Raw genomic sequence first — 20,448 nt, 5'->3', positions numbered from 1 at the left:
ATACATTTTAATAGATTTTTAAAAGATTATTTTATGGGCATTTTTCATGCTTTATTGTTAGTGACAGAGAGAATGGAAGATAATCATCCTCTGCTGCAGCAAGGAATCAATAAGTGGTATGTGCTCTACAGATGAGCCACCCAAATAGGTTTTTAAAGGTATTTTTCAGAGGAAGAATATTCCCCCAGTGCTGACAGGAAATGAAGGGTAAAAGATAGGGGAAGACATGCAATAAAGGGTCAGCATCTTAAATCACCAGGAAATCCCATTAAGAAGCAGATAAATAAACAGCTGCAATTGTGCTACCTGATATTAAGTTAAATAAAACTGAAACTGTAAGAAAACACAGAGGTGGGGTTAAAGGTGAAGTGCTGCTGAAACTGTTGAGGAGAAAATATTTCATGCAGAACTTCCATTGTTTCCATATTCTAGGTCTATTGAACATAACTTCCCTCTCAGTTTTGATGAAAAGTAAAAAGATTAAATGCAGCTCACTACTGTTTGCACTAGTCTTGCTATCATACATGCTTTGTAATTATATATATGTATGTATACAGTACATGTATGAATAAACGGTTGGCAAGTATGTAGTTAAAAAGTAGATTTGAAAGAGTAGGGATTCTGAATCGAATGTATCATTTAAAAGAATTATAATATTTGCAAAAGTCAAAGTTATTTTTTCATTATGTGAATAAAAAGATGATTTCCAAGACAATTTCTGCCTTTTATTATTATTTTGGAATGATATGTAAATTTTGAATATAGAACAATTAAGTGAAGAGTTGAGAAATCATTGGATTATTATGTAATTATGCATTGACATTGAATGTTTATTCATATGTATTACATGTTAAATTAGAAAAAGATGAAGATAAAAAAAAATGTGATTTGCATTGTTATTTAATAGTGATGTAAATAACGCCTATGCCTACTGAGTGTTAAAAATGCACAGTTTTTCATATTTTTATGCAATTTTATATTTTTTAGTATATAAATTAGAATTTCTATAAGCTAATAAATTAAATCTTGAATTTATTGGCTTTTTTTTGAGAATTTACTGACGTAAATATGCTGCTGATTAAGATATCACTTTCTTTGCAATGTATTTATATACATTATACATTTATAAGTAGATTTATTCTTAACAAAAATGGGAGTATATATGCATCAACTTTACTGAGACAACAAATACAATATTTTAAGATACTCATGTACACAAAATAACTCCATAATTACAAAACACACCTTTACCACTAGAGGTTGTAGTAGGAAAGAAAAAATAAAACTCTTAAATGAATACCTTCTGAAGCTAACAGTGGTTATGCATTTTATTTTACTCATAATTTATGATTATATAATTTATTCAAAAATAATAAGCAAATTGAAAAAATAGAATTGAAAGATTTTTAGTTCACATCTATTTTTTTTGTCTTTATTGATAATTAAGGAACATTACAATCATGAGGTCAGACAAAATTTCAAGAAAAAATTGTCATGGAACAAATAACTAATCAGGAGAAATAGTAACAAAAAAAAGAAAAAGAAGAAAAAAGAAAAAGAGGTACATACATTGGTCACGCAGACAATACGAAGTACATAAAGTCTGTGCATTCACTGATAATGATAAAAAAATCATATAGTTATTAGAAATGAAGGTTATACATTCATCAAACTGTCATAATATTGAAGAAATATTTCATTTTTTTATCTTTTACAATTCTGAGAGACTAAGAAGATAGTTGAATTCAAGTAGAAACACCTTAAAATTTGGCTTAGCTTTGGGAAATCTGTGTTTGTGTATGAAGAAGGTACAAGAGAGAATTAAGAAATTGGTTACAAATTAAACAGATCTGTTACAATGAGTAAAATAACAAAGAACATCTTTTTTGGTGAATAGGTATGAGACACTAAGAAAGATAAATGATTTCTCAAGTCCATCCAAAAATCCTGCACAACATTACATTCACAAAATGCATGAGCAATAGATTCAGTTCAGGCAGTAACCATGATCTCCAGTCAAGATCATCAATTAACTCATCCCAGTAGAATTTCCCTCTTGGAGAACATTTCTTTTTAGCATGGATAGTATTCCTTCTGAATTTATTATTACATTTTTTTTTATTGAGGATAGGGTGAATATCAATGATTAGTTTGGGGTCAATTCTTGCACTTGTGCTGTGTGAAAGATGATATTTCATCAGCTGTATGGTACCAGAAGGAATTACCTTGCATACGAGACTAATTTCTTTAAATCTAATAGGAAATTCAAAAGTACTAATAAAGTCATTTTAAGAGAGAAGGTTACCATGTTTATCAAATAAGTCAATAATGACATATATGCCTTTTGCATGCCAGGAAGAAAGGAAGAAAGATTTGTTTTTTTATTATAATTTCTTTGTTATTCCTTAGCAGGGTTTTACGAGGGGAAAAGTTTTGAACATAAAAAAGATGCCATGCTAAGAGATCTTGTGTGTGAAAGTTAGACATTTTAAGAGGAAAACTAGAAGGAGAATAATTACACTTTTAGAGAAACTGTAAACCACCACACTTTAAGGATGTTGCAGGGAATTCATTTTGAAGGTGTTATTAATATTAAGTCACGTCTATTAGAAGAGTTACATCATTCGCCTTTACGTCACATCCGCCCTGTAATTTTCCCGGAAGTAAACCAAAATAAAACAGCTGGGAAGGCGCTTCGCTTCGCTGCAGAAGCCCCAGCTGTTTAATAAAGCTCGGTACTTTCTTCTGTTGTGTTTTTAGTTTCACTCGGCGGGATGTCTTTCCCCTCCTCTTTCGGTACGCAGGTCGCAGCTATCATGGACGTGTTAGCGAAAGCTGCGGTGGCCGAAATAACGAAGCTGGTGGAGGACGGGAGCTTGGTCCTGAGCCTGGAGCTGCGCAGGAGGGACAGCGAGATCCAGGAGCTCAGAAGGAGTTTGAAGCTGATGGAGGTTGAACTCGGCAACGCTAAAGAAGCAGCCACGACCCGTGCTGCGGAGGACAAACAGGAGCAGACAGCAGCCGGGAGTCAGGTCCCCCGAAAAGGTCAGCACCACTAGCAAGCTAGCGCCCACATTCTGGTTCCTGTGAGAACCAGGGGCCGGATTCTCAAAGTGTTCTAAAGATAAAGCTGAAGAAAAAAAAAAAGATGTTACTAAGAATGTTCTTAAATGCTATTCACCATTTTTTCTTAAGAATTGTCCTATGTCTTAGGAACTTCTTAGGTTTCTCACTTAGGAAGTTCTTAGATTTTTAACTTAAGATCACTAGATCATTAATTAAGTAGTATCAAATACAACAACTGCCTCTATGATTTACTAAGAGTACATTGTATTGTAAACTAGGAATAGGTCTACATATCACACAGACTGAAAGGACAATTCAATTATATGTCAACTGCCAGAATAAGATTTGATACATTCACAAAAAAACTACTTTGACCAACTTCAATGAACAATATTTGTTAACACATTGCCTAAACTAAATATTAAAGAAATCAAATAAATGTGATACAAATTTGTTCAAGTAAATCCATATCAAGACTTATCTTTTCACTGTAGCTGATTGCTGAGAGCTTCTTTTCAAGTTGTGAAGAAATTTGAGAAGAACTTTGTTTCCAATTATCTCATTTGTTCTCAAGTTCTATCTTAGGAAAAAACTTAATAAAGTTAATAAAAAAACTAAAGAAAAGATAATAATTTCTTCATGAATACCAAATCTTCTTAAATTTTGTCTTAAGAGCAAAGTTAAGAAAAAAGTGGCACTTAAGAAGCATTTTTTCTTTAGAATGCTTTGTGAATCCGGCCCCAGGACACCAAACGTCACTCACAAACTCCGAAATTTAGATTTTGCACACCTATAAACAGCATTTCTTGCTCTATAGAACATAATTTAAGAACGTAACACTTTTTAAAGACATCCTCTTAAATAAAGTTTAAAGAATCACTCATTTTAATATTATAATGTAAGTAAGTACAAATTTTGTCACTAAATACCGACAGTTACACAAAGCAATGCCTTGTGGATAATGAACATTAAAGCCTTTTTTATCTGAGCAACAGGCCAAAACAGACATTTATGCAGTTTATTATCACATAGGAACAAGAAAAGCAGGTAATCCAGTCGATTAAAATCCAAACAAATAATTAGATATTGATCATTTTAATAATGATTAACCTGTCAATTATTTTCTTGATTACTTGATTCTCTGAAAAGATGGAAAGGTGGATGGAAAGATATTATCAAAAACATTACAAGCATTTAGTCAATCAACAGACTCCGTTGACTTGTTTTCTCAGCTCTAGATTTTAGTTTTATAAGAAGATGAGGTTAAACTCACAAGCAATTCTGAAAGTGGAAAGTTTCTTGTAAGTTGATACAGTAGACGTATAACGAGTTGATGAGGAATTCATCTGTACTGTTCAGAAAGAGTAATGTCATGCTCCTCCAGAAATGGACACCTTCCAGTAAATAGGGTAAGTAAATAGCTATGGGGCTGCACTGCACCAGTGAGTAACGAGCAAGGTTTCCATCCAAATGTCGTGCAATTACATTACATTACTAGGCTATTACATTACCTCAAATGGTGGAAAACCTGATGGAAATTTCTAGTTCTAAAAACCTCAAATTAAAGCCGCACAAAGCACTGAGCAGGTTTCAGGCTTCAGGCTTCACAGAGCTGGAAATTTACTTTAGCTAATTTAATTAAATTTCAAGAAAGGGTAAGAAGAAATATAATACTTATTCCATCATTAGAGTGTGTTCTGTTGGGTTGCAGCAGTGGGAGATTTTCACGGTTCAATAGCTGCTCACAAAATATCATGATAAGATTTAGTTACAATTAATTACATTATAATTGACACTTAAATGCCTTTTTTGGGGCAATATGTGTAAAAAGCCTCCCTTTTACATTTCCTGTTTGAACAATAGAAATTAGGTAGAAAATAGGAGCAAGACTTTTTATAGAAAATAAATATTTAGACAGGCAGAGGTACACAAAGTGGGATGAGGGAAGAAACGCTCTGACTTGTTTGTATATGTACAAGTGGCAGGCTTTATCCAACAGTCTACATCCCGTTAGTCAGACTGGATGGAGAGACATCTCCTGTGTTCTTGCTTGTTAGCCAAATGATATGTTTACCAGGACTTTTATTTCTTCTTTCAATTGCAGATGGACTTGAAGATCAGAAAACATGTGCAGTTTATGTGGAACCAAAGTCTGCTCAGTCACTCTGCGAGCCGTCACAGGGAAGAGAGGAGAGCCGTGAGGTGATGCCGGTGGTGAAACACGAGCCGGCAGATGAGCTCGTCCCTCAGGAAACAACAGACGACACTGTGACAGCAGACGTTTGCCTTGAGGCGGGAGAGCGAGAGGAGCTGGTGTGGCCTCCTCCCGCCTGCAGCATGTTGGAAAAAAGCTCTGTTGCAATGCAGCAGCACATGCAGATATTTCCCCCTCACGCTGAGCAATACGCTGCTCATAGAAGGACAGAAGGCTCCTATAACTCTTCATCAGCTGCAGCCGAGGAGATCGCAGATGATTCTTTAAGTGTGCCGATAAAAGTAGAAGTGGAGGTTCGGCCTATGTGCATGGGAAGTACCTCTTCAGAGTCTGGGCATAATGAACCGTTCAGGCATGCTTCACACCCTGCAGTCAGTCAGGACCAGCGCCTGCAGGCCGGGCCATCGCTGGCCCCGCCTCATGCACAGAGGTCCACAGCAGAGACGTTGGGATCAAACACACAAGATCACATCCTCAGTAGAAGCAACCTGAGAGCCAAAAGGCTGATGAGCGTTTGGAGAGCGAATCAGAGACTGTTCATCTGCTCCGTCTGCAACAGGGGTTTCCCTCGCATGTCTCAGCTGGAGGAGCACAAGGCCTCCCACCAGCCCTTTAAACCCTTCAGGTGCCTCGAATGTGGGAAATCTTTCACTCAGAAGACTCGGCTGAAGACGCACCAAAGCGTGCACACGGGGGAAAGGCCATTCAGCTGCAAAATCTGCGGCAAGATGTTTTCGAGGCAGGACAACTGTCTGAGGCACGAGCGGTTCCACAGCGGGCTGAAGCCGTACAGCTGTGGACAGTGTGGTAAAAGCTTCACTGTGCTGGGTAACCTCAAGATACACCAGGAGATTCACCTGCAAGGAAGATAGCACTTGAAAGAGAATTTTTACAGTTTTAATGCATTGAAGAAAACATTTTTACCTTGCATTTCAGGGGCCATGTTATGCTGGCCATGGGTGAGAAAAATGTGAATGTTATATTTATGAATTGCTCTTACCAGTTTTCTACATATGTTGAAAATGCAGACTCTTATCGTCAAACCCCAAATGCATACCATTTGGAGGTGAAATTCGTGATTTCATTTTAACCTTGAATCCTGTATTGTCATGAGCTTCTGTGGCACTTTTTGAGCCTCTTTTTAGTTACATGTGCAGCTCTGCTATTGACTTTATGAAGCAGTTTTGGGTACTTACATGACCGATCCAAAGTAAACACAGTATTTGTCGATGTCATAAAATGTTGTGCCTCGATGCCAGTTAAATGTATTCAATTTATGCAGGCTGCAAACACAGTTTTCTCTGGGCTCTGTTATCTACCAGGCATTGAGAATCTTCTGCAACATCCTGAACTCCATTCAGAAAACAAGCTTTTTAAAAGTTGTTTGTGTGTCCTATTACAGACAGACCTGACAAAGCATGAATTCAGACTTTTTATACATCGACATTATGTTGTTGATATTTCAGCATACTTTTAATCCATTTATTGCGATAAAGTGACAGGAAAAATCTGTTTATTATGGGTACATACAGATGTATTAGTGGTGTACCAGCAGTCATCCAGATGTAGTTCCTGGAGAGGGAGTGAGACACGGCAGCATTTGGTTTTACGATGTATCTGGGGCGTTCACAACAGGTCTAAAACTTTAATGATGCAATTTTCAAACTCGCACAAGTAACAGTAATGAATACAAATGTGAACCTGCCGGCATTGAAGTAAAAAGCATGATGCACGTGTGCTGCAAAGGCAAAAATGTATCCTGCAACCGACTGGATAAGGCCTGTTTTAAGCTTTGCAGATTGCTGGAAATGCCTTTGCTGTGTAACTGAAGCAGCTGCTGATGAATTGCAACCCCTCCCGGCTGGAGGAGTGAGGAGTCGGTGAAGAGAAGTTAGCAGTCAGTAGTCGAGGATATAAAATAATCATTATAACATGTTTATCAAAAATTCAGGTTCTCTAGTCAACCATGAGAAGTCCTTCGGAATTCAGTCATAAATGTGCAAAACCAATCTAGGGACGATTCGTCCAGTATGAGGGACAGACAGTCAGTTGTTCCCTCCAGGCTTACCCTTTGCAGAGATAATAATAGTTCCATGCAGTTTCAGAGAGTATCAGGAGGGAAAGAGCTGGATGGTTGCATGCCTAACTCTTCAAGTTTTATAATGATCTTATTGTACTCAGAGGTGTTTCAGTGCCTTGACATTTTTCTGGTTTCTTGTTCCTGGTTGGTACTTTTGTATTATTCCTTTGTCTTTATGATGTTGGGCTTTTCCAGATGCAGACTGTGTCTTTTACCCAAAATTACCTGTCACACCTAGATTTGACACAAGTGTTCATTCAACTTTTACTATGTGGCCTCTATACGAAGTTCGGTGCACCACAGTGAGGATTTAAGTGGGTCATAATGTGGACGTGTGCCTATGCAATAATATATTTTGTTTTATATTTGCACTTAATTTAAATCCCTCTGTAAAGATTTGTTTTCTCTTGACATTAAACAATGTTAATAGTGTCTATTTTTCTCTTCCCCATTTTACCTCAAAGGTTCCAACTTTTAATGTTTCCCCTGCAGGATTTTTAAATAGAATTTTTGTTATATATATTTATAGATAATAACTGCTGACTTATTTTTCTAAAACATTATGTCATTTGTTTATATTGTTAATATTATTTATTGACCTTTTCCTTCTCTTTGTTTAGATTTTTAACGTTATAAATTATGAGTTAATGAATATGGTTGGATTAATTAACAAAGTTAACTTCAATGTTTTCAGCTTTTGAAAAATTATTTGAAATTTGACTTTTTAATAAAGTATAAAATGTAAGTTTATGTAAACCAATGGCAATATACAGTGTATTGTCCTGTATGAAGCCATGTTTTGTTCTATATATTGTGTCCTTATGCTTTTCCATTTTTGTTTTATTTATGTATTTTTATATTTTTTTTTCAGGGGTAATGCATTTAGGTATGCTACATTTAGATAAAATGCAACTGAGGCAAGGACTAACTTGCCATCTTTGTCACTGGTTATGCTTTTAAGAGATAAAGCACATAATAAAACACTGTAATACGAGGAATAAATTAAAAAAGCAGACAAATACAAACAGTGACTGAAACAACAATATGTTGAAAAAAATCAACAATTTATATATTTTTATAGATTGTATATGTTTTAAACGAGTAAATTTCTTGTTTGATTAAATTAGAAAAATCACATTTATTCAATCTTAATTTAATTTATGTACTCAACATAAAAATGTATTAATAATGAATACAGGTTTAAATTCAAAATAATAATAAAATAAAATTAGGATAAATAAAGTTCAACAATATTAAAATTATGACAAGGAAAAAACATGTTATTCAGGAAATCCAGTTTTATATCTTTTTTAGTGTTTAGTTTGAGTCGTTAAATTCGCATAAAAATCCAGTGAAATTGAGTGTAACTGATTTCATTTATTTATGTTAAGTGTGCCATATAAAAATGTGTTTACAATTAATTCAGTGTCAAATGTTTGCTGATCGAAAATCTGATTTGCTGATGATTATGATGACGTTTCAGGACTGGCTGGCTATATGCGTTGCGCCTCTCTGCCTGTTTTTACGGTATTTATGTCATCACTTCCGTAAAACGAGAACTTGTGTTTCTTTGTATCAATTAGCTGCAGCTAGCTGAAAGCGGTACACCGTTAAACCAACACGGAGCTAACCGGACAGCTGTAGTTTGTACACAGTCAGCAGCTTCAGCTATGGCTTGTTTCAGTTAAGCGAGGATGACCGAGTTACAGCCACTTTTCTCGCTTTAAAGTTTCGACTTCCTGCCACTTTGTGTGTGTGTTTTTTAACAATGCTGAGCAGTGTTGCTCTGCGGGCTCAGATTGCCTCCATAATCGACGTCCTGTCCAAAGCAGCCGTGGCAGAGATCGCCAAAGTTGTGGAGGATGGCATGGTGGTGCTGCGGCTGGAAATGTGTCAGCGTGAAACCGAGATCAAGAAGCTGAAGAGCAACATCGAGGTGCTGCACAACGAGCTGCGGTCTCTGCAGGAAAGAGTGACCCTGCGACCCGACAGCCATGGGAGAGCTGGTAAGATGAACCTGAAACACACACACACACACACACAGACCAAAAACACTTTATCTGTCGTGCAAACCTGGAATACACTCTCTTACCTGACACCTTAATGTAGGACACAAGCAAACAGGGTTTCTTAGGCGTGCAAACAAACAAATCTCTGCTTTGTTGACACCCATCTGACCTTGGTGTTTGCCTTTCAACAACTCTGCAAGCCTCTATCTGTCTCTCTGCATGGGGTTGACCAAATTTGCATCTTGTGGAACAGAACCTGCACACTGAGATAACTTGCTCACATTTTGCAAGTATTGCTTAAAGGGTGATTGAATTGCAAAAGCTGCAAAAGATGCCTGACAGTCAGCTGTACATGTGACAGCTGCAAAGAAGCCACAATACCAAAGACTAACGGGGAAAAAAATTGGATTAAAACAAATAAAGTAATGAGTCATGTATGCAAAGTACATATATGTTGTTGTATGGGTGAGCCTTGACAATTTTCTTAAAATGGGAAGACCTTTCCCCTTGAATCTCTTCCTGTAGCACTGCCAACATGCAGTGTAGCTGGGGCATGGATAGGAATTAAATGTCCAATGCACAGGAGATAAGCTTGTTGGAAAATATTGATTCTCTGAAGTATTCTCGCTATGTATCGATTTTGAATTAATAGTTTACATGCAAAGATTTGTGGCAGACAGATTGCACAAATAGTCATGCTATGATGTTGGATGTTAAAAGAACTGTGATAAATGCAAATGCACATCCCACTGATTGCATAAAAAAAAAATCAACTTTTAAAATCAGATGTAATGAATCTGGTGGTGTTTTCTTTATACTATGACAGTTTAATTAGACAGAAACATGCCAAATAATGCCTTGCTTACAGTATCACAATAAATGGCAATATATTGAATCATAATGTCGTGCTGCCAGATTCTTGCCAATCCACAGCCCTAATAACAGCATAACAGTTGTGTCATAAGCATGAGAAATTGTGATGCAACTGTTGAGGAGGTCTTACCAAAACTTGGGTGCAAAACCAGAACAATGGGAGATTAAAATCTGAGCTACAATTGAGAATTCAATTGGTATGTAGAGCCCGACAGATATATCGGTTGAAAGATATTATTGGTCGATATGTGTCGTTATGAAAACTTTTTTTTTTTTTTTACACAAAATGTAATGCAGAAAACATTGCTCTTTGGTTATCTGTGCAGAGTGGTGAAAATCAGTGCACAATCCACATAAAAGGTCTATTTTCTTTCCACCTCAAAAAATAACTATATCAGCCACCAAATCGGTTATTGCTTAATTTCCCCCTCTCATCTTTATCTTTTCCTTCCTACAGACGGTCAGAGTGGTGTTGGCGATGAGAGGACCTCGCTTGAAAAGGGGCACGCTGAAAAAGACCTAAACATCGTGTCTGTACCTGAGGTGCAGGTGAAATGTGAACCAGTGGAAGAAGGAAGAGGACAACCGGAGCAGCTGGGAGAAGAGCCAGCCTTGTTTGAGAAGGACGGTGCTCAGTGGAGACCGACAACACAGACGGGACGCAACAACTCAGATTATTTAAATTTAGGTCAGAACTCCTTGTCGGGTCTCCCTGAGACTTCTCTGGACTCCGGACCGGCCGTGCCCTGCAGCGTCCCCGGTGGGTTTCAGCAGAGCCCGTTCAGCCGCGGGTACAGTCCGTTCCGTAACTCGTACCATGCGGTGCGGAGGAGGACGGTGAAGAGGTTAATGTTCAAGAAAGGTTACATCTGTCCGTACTGTGGTAAATGCTTTGAGCGCTCCGGGCACCTGGAGAGGCACAAAATGATTCACACCGGTGAGAGACCGTATCGCTGCGAGATTTGTGGGAGACGCTTCAACCAGAACTGCAGCCTAAAGGAGCACATGAAGATTCACAGGAGATGTAAGTAAAACACTAGAGGTGGGGGGAAAAAATCTATATTTTGCTTCGCAATATTATATCAAATCATGGCCGCCAAGTATCGATATTTAGCATCAGGATATATCATATCAGGAAGTTGTTGAAATAACGCTGCAAAGTTACGATAGCTTTAGCTACATGCTAAAGACACTGGAACCAGGTATGTGACTCCCTCGCAACGTTATTTCACGGACACAGCCATAACGAAGCTATACACAGCAGTGAAGCTTAAAGTTGAGGAAAGTTTGATAAAATGCTGCAGTTTTTGTCGTCTGTGGGGTTGACTCTCATTGTGGAGAAATAAAAAGACTGAAGTGAGATGAATACACTGAGAATTTTCTCTTATTTGACAAAACAATTATTGATTGAATTTAATTTTGTGGACACAAAAGCCTGACCGATATGGGATTTTTGAGACTGATGCCGATAGATTTTAAAGGCCGAAAGTTCATAACCGATATGGTGGCTGATATAGTAACTTTTTGAGCTACTTTCTCAATCATAAAAGTTTATTAAATCATATTTAAAATTGTTATACACTATACAAACAATGCATTACATGATATTGTCAGCAATTCCATACATTTTAAGAATAATAGGAAGAAAATAACTAGCTAAATAAACATTTTTTCTGTTCAGTTTCAGTCAGTTGCTGACTATTAAAAAAAAAAGAATAATAAAAAATAAATATCTAACACCATTTCTATATCACGCCAAGCAACATTTTCTGCATTATATATTATCCAAAAAAAGTTCCATAATGGCACATATCAGACAGCATACACACTGATACCTGTAGGCCGAGAATAATGGCTAATAATATCTGTCAACTGATATATCTGTTGGGCTCTAATGTAAATTTAACATTTTACTGGATAATTATATAATTTGGTTCTCCTAAAGTCCATACAGTATGAAGACTTCCCTGAGACCTTTAGTTATGTTTAAAATCAGTGTAAAAAATAACTCATTGCGAAGAAGCAGTAAATGCATCTCTTCTTCATCTCTTTTTCCGTTGGTAGCCGGTTTCATTTCTTCATTTGTTATTCTTGTCCTCGGTCTCTGAGTCTCGGTTCAGTTCACAGTTGGACATCTCTGGCTGCGACATTCCTCGGTGTCACAGCAAGCAGAGAAAAACTCTGTGGTTTAGGCGAGACGAGAGTAAAGGGGGTGGGTGGGGACTTAAAAAGTGCCCCGCTGACAGCTGTGTTCGCCTGGCTGACTTATATAAGAAGAGCGGCCCTTTATATCCTCTCTGCTGCCCGGGGAAAGACTCGTTGGGTATTTATTACCAGGGTCACATCTCCGGTCACGCTCATGCCGACATCACTGTTAGGCAGAATATACTTCCACACTTTTTCTTCTTCAGACGGTTTGGTGTCATGATGTTTCGTCAGTTTCTTGTTAACAAACAGAACTTCAGTCGCCTAATTGGCTGAGGGCAGCAGAGCAAACAATAGATAGGGGGACATTTTACAAACCTGCTCTTACAGACTATGATAAATACAGACTGGCTATTACCTTTCTCCCATGTTTGATTGGTGTAATTAATAATTATATAATTATCCAGTAAAAATATAAATTTACATTAGAGCCCAACAGATATATCAGTTGACTGATATTATCAGCCATTATTCTCGGCCTACAGGTATCAGTGTGTATGCTGTCTGATATGTGCCATTATGAAACTTTTTTTGGATAATATATAATGCAGAAAATGTTGCTTGGCGTGATATAGAAATGGTGTTAGATATATATTTTTTAAAATTATTCTTTTTTTTTCATAGTCAGCAACTGACTGAAACTGAACAGTAAAGATGTTTATTTAGCTAGTTATTTTCTTCCTATTATTCTTAAAATGTATAGAATTGCTGACAATGTAATGCATGGTTTGTATAGTGTATAACAATTTTAAATATGAATTGATTAAATATTTGTGCATATTGTACCGATTTATATGATAAAAATGATACTGTTTGTGTTTTGGGGAAGGTCTTGAAGACTGAGACATAGACAGACTAACTGTTTTAAGAATAAATCCAACACACTGATGTTAACTTAAAGGCAATGGATGTGATGTTAGCTGAATGTAGGACTGATGTTTGAGTGAAGAATGTTTAATTTGATAAGTACATTTTAGGGATGTACTGAATGTCTTTATGTAACGGGTCTATTGAGGTTTTTTAATGAAGCTTTTAATGCCATCTTTAAAAACCTCTAACATAATCCTCAATTTTAATCAGATTATATGAGGCGTTCTTTAATATTAATTCAAAATGTCATTGAGTAGATCTCGCCAGTTTCTTCAGCATAAATATAGACAGCAGGAAAATCCAAAATGAGTATAAAATAATGAAGAAATATATCATCATGCTTTAGATTTATAGCAACAATATACTTTGACTGAAATGGCAATAAGATATAATTTTCTTTTCTTTTTTAGTTATTTACAATAATAGTCGAGATATTGTTATTGTGATTATATGAATGCAGTTTATGGTGCTGTGAGATTGCTGCTAGACTTTGATACAGCTGCTTTCTTAAATAACTTTTATTAAATAATATTTACCATTATATGCATTATTTTAAATTATACATACAATCTATTAAAGCACTAGAAAAAAATTAAGAACTAAGAAAATGAAGATAAAATAAAATTAGATGAATTGCTAACATATTTTCTAAATCACCTCAAACTGTTTTTTTCTGAATTATATATTGTGTAAAAAAAAAAAAAAAAAGGGAAAAAATAAGTAATTTTGGCCCCTATCAAAACCATATGCGCTGATACTGACAGACACTATATGATAAAGTTTGATGGGTATTAGTAAAAAGATTTTATCATGGGGATGTGGCTGTTAAAGTGCTTATGATAACTCTTCTCTACAGGTATCGAGCCCAAACCTCTTGAGGTCAAAGTGGGCGAACAGAAGCAGCTTCCTGAGGTGAATCCATGCACCGAGACGCTTCGCCCCGAGGAGGAGAGCCAGGTGAAAGCTGACGCTGTCCTACCAAAGAAGGAGGACATTCCCACAGCACCTGTCCACGTCAAATCTGAGCCTGCAGAGGAGAATATAGCACAAACAGCTTTTCAAGGAGGAAACGAGCAAACGAGGGACGGAGGAGACAACCTCGGTGAGAACTTTGCAACATTTGAGCGAGACAGCCAGCAGTGGGTGTCTCGCTTACAAGGACAAAACAACACGGAGATCAGCGGGACAGATTATCTTGGCAGCTCGGCGCAGAGTATGGTGTCCTTCCCGGGGATGGCTCAGTTGCTGCCGCTACCAGTCGAAGCTTCTTGTAGCACATTCTCCTTCCCGGGGAAACCATACGTGGAACTGAAGAACAGCATGGTCTCCCAAACGCCTTACGGATCCTCAGACACACTCATGATGTCAAGTGAAGCAGGTTTACACGGTATGACTGGAGCCACGCTGTATCCCCGCTGGCAGAGAGGAAGCAGGTCTTTTCAGGTCATCAAACCAAAGAAATCCTTCATCTGCTCGTACTGCGGCAAGATCTTCGAGCGCGCCGGCCACCTTGAGAGACATTTACGAATTCACACCGGGGAGAAGCCGTACGGTTGTCATATCTGCGGCAGGTGCTTCAATCAGAAAAGTAGCCTCAAGGGCCACATGAAAACACACAGAAATGGTAAGAGACAAGCTGTGTCATTCCCAGATAATACACTGACCCTAAAGGATTTGGTTTATCATTGTATCGATGCAGATTTTCACATTTGAGAACTCGAATCAGTCGATTTTTGTCATTTTTGCTTAACAAAAAAAGAAAAGAGACTTGCCCGATGCAAAAGGCTAATACGTACGCAATAACAGAGAAATGCGTTCTCTCTCCCAGGGCTGTAGGAACAGAATTATGTTTCTCTGTTTTCGACACATCATCTGGGCAGAATCTTTCTTCTTGTGTGGTGTCAGACAACTATTGTGCGATTGATCAGAATTTTGAATTTGAGTTTGATGTGTGTTGCAGTGGGAGGGCCCCATAAAGACTTCCCAGGAGTTCTGTACTTGAGTTCTCGTGAAGTATGAAAAGTCCTGGCCAGAACTAACTCTGTTCTTGCGGAGTAAATATAAGCCTAAAGGCTCAGTCCTTAGGGACATGGCCCGGGGTCCAATGCGTCCTGTGAGCCTTTCCTGCATGTCCTCCCCTCTATTTCGTGTTATTATGGATCCCACTGGGTCTTCTGGTCTCCTTTGGATTATGTCAGCAAAATGCAACCATATTGTTTGTAAGAAGTTGTTTATTAACTGCGACTTAACCTACATGAGACCTTGCATAATATAAGTTAACCCTAAAGTTGCAGTTGCCCGTTTGACATTAGTTTTTCTTACGAGCCGACTGACAAAAAACTTTTACCATCTTTGCACCAATCCACACTAAATTGAACAAAAATGTCGCACTGAGAGGTGTTGAAACTGCGGTCCTGGACTTGATAGCCCCATGACCAGTTCTGAGCTAACCAGCCAGTTAGGAAAACATCCCTCTATACACTTTTTATCGTCAACGTTAAGCCACAAGCACGTAAAGCCAGAAGGATGTAAGGCACGGCCCTGAGCAGTCACAGCGTCACAGGGCGGGTCTTGTTCTAAACTGCAGTGCATAATAATGCCTCCCTTTCCCCCCTTTAACCTTTATCTGTTCTATCAAAAAAGGCTGTAAAAGCCCCCAAAATCTTACCTCCAAAGGTGACACATGGGCATTTTCTTAAAAATTGGGTTTAAAAGATTGTTTAAATTGTGTATAGAAATAAATCACAACTCTAAATTAAAATTCTAAAGTCTAAACTAAAATTAAGAGTAAAATAAAGCCAATGTATAATTGTAACTTTAACTTCATCATTTACTAGAACTATATCTTGCACACATGCACCACCGCTGAATGTCAAAGCAAAAGAAAAGTTGATCTATTAACACAATCTAATTCCTTCTTATTTCTAAAAGGTGAGAACACAGACGTACTGGAGGCACATCACCTGATGTTTACAATCCCTGATAATCAGTCGTTAAAGAACCTGGCAGAACCCAAGACCGGCCTGGCGGCTTTAGAGGACCAGTTGGGCGCTGCGTACGGCGAGGCGGTCGGTGAGCACACAGTGATGGTGAAGCTGGAGCCAAACGGGGAGGATTTTCAGACTCCAAGTCAGGCGGGGAATGATAACCGCACAGCAGCACCAGACCAAAGTCAGCTGTGGACATCTGGGTTAGAGAAGAGTGGTAATACGGAACAAACTGTCTGCGTACTTTTACAGGACGTCAAGTATCACCTCGGTCCTGCTGCTGGAGGAGCCGATGAGCAGCAGGGATACACATCACCCACCATAAGGGATCTGCCTTTTCTGGACGACAAAGAAAAGGAAGAAATGATGCACAATGATCAGTATTCAATGATGGGGATGCAATCAAGTAGCTGTGATATGACTGTAGCGCCTGAGCTGCAGGATCAACCAGAGGTGGCTGTGAGTGAGTACACAGCGGTTAGTGACAGGACTCACGAGGGAGATGTGTTTGAATTTAATATGACCGCCTCGGGCAACCACGCGGACGACCTCGGCGGGGACGCCACCAGGCATAATTGCTTTATATGCTCAACTTGTAGACAGAGCTTTGATAGTTTCAGTTTATTCGAGAGGCACCAGTGTAAAAATATCACAGAGCAGTCGTTCAGCTGTGAGATATGTGGGAAGAGTTTTAATCAGATGAGCATCCTGAAGCTGCACCTTAAACTGCATGTAGAGTGAAGTCAGACTCTACACCAGGGGTGTCAAACTCAAATACACTTGAATAAAATCGCGGGCCAACATTGAACAAATAAACCTTTTAATATATACCAAACATGTTTTGCTTTAACATTAAATATGGAACCAGCAACGCTTATAAACATACAATATATAACTAAATAGTGCAGACATGCAAAATCAAATTTCAAATAAAAAACGCATCAATGTCATTAATTTATTAAATAAAAATTAAATAAAAAATCGTATGCCTCTTTTCTAGAAGAAGAAGAAGATAACTTTATTAATTGTCTAATGTTGTACTCCTTAGTTATAGCCACGTTGGCTCCACATACAAGACAAACCGGTGTGTCTTTTACATATGTAAACAGATATTCTGCCTCCCACCTGAGCTCCTGTTTTCTGCCTTTCTTTTCGCCATTTTTTGGAAGGGGTAGCTCGGAGACAGCCCTAGCTTGAGGTTGCTATGACGACTGTCACAGAGGAGCGCGTTTCTGGGTCCTGTCCTGATTGACGCACCAAAACAACAGCAGGGTATTGTGGGATTTGTAGTATTAGCGGTAAATGCGCCGTATAATACCGGCGGGTCAGCTTTTATAGTACAATAATAATATAATAATTTGGTATTGCCTCGCAGGCCAAATAAAATTACACTGCGGGCCAAATTTGGCCCGCGGGCCAGAGTTTGACACCCCTGCTCTACACCAAGCATCACATTCAGTCCTAACAGTATTATTATTATTTTATTATTTTCTCACGGTTAGCAAGTCCATGTGAGATTTAAATAAATGCTTAACGTGTCAGTTAAAGCAGAAGATTAAAAATAATTGGTTTTCTTTCTGAAGTACTCATTAATTACAATCTTTCTTGTCAATGTCACAATTTAAGTACAAAAATTTACTTTGCACAAAAGGTTTTCCTTTTACTTTGACCCACTCCATCTAGGAGACTATTTAAGTGTGATAGAGGGTTGTTGGCGTGGACACTGTTGCTCCTTGCTGACTTTAAGCTGCCAAATCTCAACCTTAGAGTGGCTTTAAAAATGACTTAGTCCCACACAGAGAAACCAAACAATGCCAATTGTATAAGTGGCTTTTACACACTAGAGGCATGATGAGTAAACGACACAAAAATGAGAGTACTTGTAAGTTGATGTTTGCATCAAAACTATTCATGCAAGCAGTGGTGCAAATTTATGAATAGTTACAACAATTCTTCAGTTAAAGGTTTGAAAAAAAGATTTGTGCAGGTAGAAAACCATCTGCTGGGATCGTATTGATTGTTGTTGTATAATCTGAGCTACTTTCCTTTGAGCGAAATGCTCTGACTGAATTTGCCTTCCCTCTGGTTCACCTTTATGCACTATGTCTATGTCTAGGGCTTTTATTGTGAAAGGTCAGGATGGAAGGGCAACCTTAGTTGAGGTTAAAAACAGTTAAAACTATACTACTTTGTCTTGATTTGGACTAAGAGTTGTTTTAAAATCCCGTTAGTGGTGTGAAAGCCCAGAATAATCAACCTTGTAATGGAAAAAAAATATTGTTGCCTTTTCGTGCAAATGAAACGCCTTAAAACGAAAATGCCTCCAGTGTGTAAAGGCCTTAAGACTGATCTCTAGTTTTACTTAGAGAAACATTTCATGTCTCTCTTTTTATAGAATTGTTATTGCCAAAATACCATTAAGTTGATGCCAATCACTGCACTTAGTGAAATATCCGTTTTTTACTGTTTTCAGAGTGCAAGTTAATCGTTTTGGTCTATACTTAAAGTTTGTTATGCCATCAATATAAACGGAAACTTCTAAAAAAACGTTTAATTTCAGCTTAACTAACCTCACCCTCACACAGAACCACACTGTTCAATGTTAATGACATTTATTTGCAAAATACTTTAGCACAAAATTTTTGTTGGAAATCAACATACTTTTTTGTCATCCAGAATAGACTGTCAGCCTATTTATTCATTCTTTAGTGTGAAGCGGGCTTTGATTATATGCAAAAAACATTACAAAATATGTTTTGTCTGAATCGTATTTAATTGAATTAGGCTGAGTTGAACAAAGTTCAGTTTGCAGTATCAGCTAAAGAAATAGCAAAAGTTTTTCCATTTGTATTTTTACTGCCATCGTTAGGAAAAACTGTGAAATCAATCAGTTTTCAAGACAGTCTTAGTTTGCTGAAGATACACTTGTGACATGGATCAACATCAGTATACTGTAACTGTAGTTTTTTTTGAGGATGCTGTGAGGGTACTACTTTTTAATTCCTATCAAGTTTTTATTTTATTTTTTATTGTTGGACACTTGTGTCTTCATTTGAACTGAGCAAACCCTGTCCTAATGCAACAACGTACTGTCTGCCTCAAATTGCCGTTGCCTCTAAAGCTGCATGTAAATATGGTTAAAATAATGTTAGCTCAATATTATGTTGGTTGTGTCTTTTTAAAAGGCTCATTTGAAGCAAATGTTGTGAGGCACCCACCACATGGTAATGGTTTTCCTGAGGGGAGTACAATAAGTTAATGCTGAATCATATGCAGGAAGCTTGTGCATAATGTATAACTAAAGAAACATAAAATACCTCAGTGATACACAGGGTCCCCGTAATTATGAAGAATTTAGACTTTAAAGCTTCTCTTTGGTTATGTTGTTACCTTTGACTGATTATTTGTTTTGTGGGAGTTATTTTTCCCCGTGTTGATGATTTTGGCTTTCAGACAGAACAAATTACACAGCCAGCATTAAACATTTAGCACATGGGAAACCGTTCTGTAAAAAGCCATTAAACTGGTTGAGTAAATTGTTGGTTCTGAATGAAAGGTGCAGTTTGCATTTGTTTGAAGCAGGTGGCTGGACCTGAAGAGGTCATTAAAATAGTTTGACCAAACTAACACTCCAGCTGAGCCCACAGAAAAGACACCTGTCCAGGGCCGACAGGGGGACACAAAACCCTTTACAGGACAGAATGATCAGTGCCTACATTTTTCACAAGGGAATGAAACCCCTAAACCCTGCCACTGAAGTTATATGTTGTTGTTTAATTTAAAGAGTGTTCATTGGTCAATAATTCCAAGTCTGACACACAATTGTACCATGATATATATTACACTATTATATAACATTAAAGATGTTAGATTATGTTTGAAAAGATGACTATAATTTAAAAAAAAAATTTTTCTTTAGCTTTTTGTATTTTCAAATAAATCCAAAACTAAGTTCATCGTATTGTTGAGTCTGGTTATTTTATTACTGGTGTTAAATATTCCACTTTCTACTCGTTCGCTCTGTAATTACTTCTCTCAGCTTGTGTCTTTTTCTTCCAGGGTTTCCAAATTCACGGAAAAGGTTTCTCTCGTCTACAATAAACAAATGAGGACCCAAAATGGATCCTTGAGGGACCCCTAATT

The 20,448-nt window shown here is 37.6% G+C and overlaps 2 protein-coding genes across 2 annotated transcripts; both read left to right on the top strand.

Moving 5' to 3' along the window:
* The first annotated feature begins 2,667 nt into the window (after window positions 1-2,667).
* Window positions 2,668-7,795, top strand: LOC131979762 (zinc finger protein 615-like). The gene is made up of 2 exons (XM_059343778.1): window positions 2,668-3,045; window positions 5,171-7,795. The coding sequence occupies exons 1-2, from the start codon at window positions 2,775-2,777 to the stop codon at window positions 6,151-6,153; spliced, it is 1,254 nt and encodes a 417-aa protein (XP_059199761.1). The 5' UTR covers window positions 2,668-2,774; the 3' UTR covers window positions 6,154-7,795.
* An 810-nt stretch (window positions 7,796-8,605) lies between these two features.
* Window positions 8,606-17,072, top strand: LOC131980858 (sal-like protein 1). Its single transcript, XM_059345168.1, has 4 exons — window positions 8,606-9,367; window positions 10,701-11,267; window positions 14,175-14,942; window positions 16,250-17,072. The coding sequence occupies exons 1-4, from the start codon at window positions 9,130-9,132 to the stop codon at window positions 17,044-17,046; spliced, it is 2,370 nt and encodes a 789-aa protein (XP_059201151.1). The 5' UTR covers window positions 8,606-9,129; the 3' UTR covers window positions 17,047-17,072.
* Window positions 17,073-20,448: the final 3,376 nt, after the last annotated feature.

Source organism: Centropristis striata, chromosome 11 (assembly GCF_030273125.1).
Source record: "Centropristis striata isolate RG_2023a ecotype Rhode Island chromosome 11, C.striata_1.0, whole genome shotgun sequence".
NCBI lineage: Eukaryota > Metazoa > Chordata > Actinopteri > Perciformes > Serranidae > Centropristis > Centropristis striata.
Note: the sequence above shows the minus strand (reverse complement) of the source record. Positions and strands in the feature narration are given on the sequence as shown.

Excerpts from the sequence above, each read along its gene's own strand:
- LOC131979762 (XM_059343778.1), top strand. The coding sequence starts at position 2,775 with ATGTCTTTCCCCTCCTCTTTCGGTACGCAGGTCGCAGCTATCATGGAC. Across the intron at positions 3,046-5,170 it reads GAGTCAGGTCCCCCGAAAAG|ATGGACTTGAAGATCAGAAA; the intron begins GTCAGCACCACT and ends TTTCAATTGCAG.
- LOC131980858 (XM_059345168.1), top strand. The coding sequence starts at position 9,130 with ATGCTGAGCAGTGTTGCTCTGCGGGCTCAGATTGCCTCCATAATCGAC. Across the intron at positions 11,268-14,174 it reads CATGAAGATTCACAGGAGAT|GTATCGAGCCCAAACCTCTT; the intron begins GTAAGTAAAACA and ends TCTTCTCTACAG. Across the intron at positions 14,943-16,249 it reads CATGAAAACACACAGAAATG|GTGAGAACACAGACGTACTG; the intron begins GTAAGAGACAAG and ends TATTTCTAAAAG.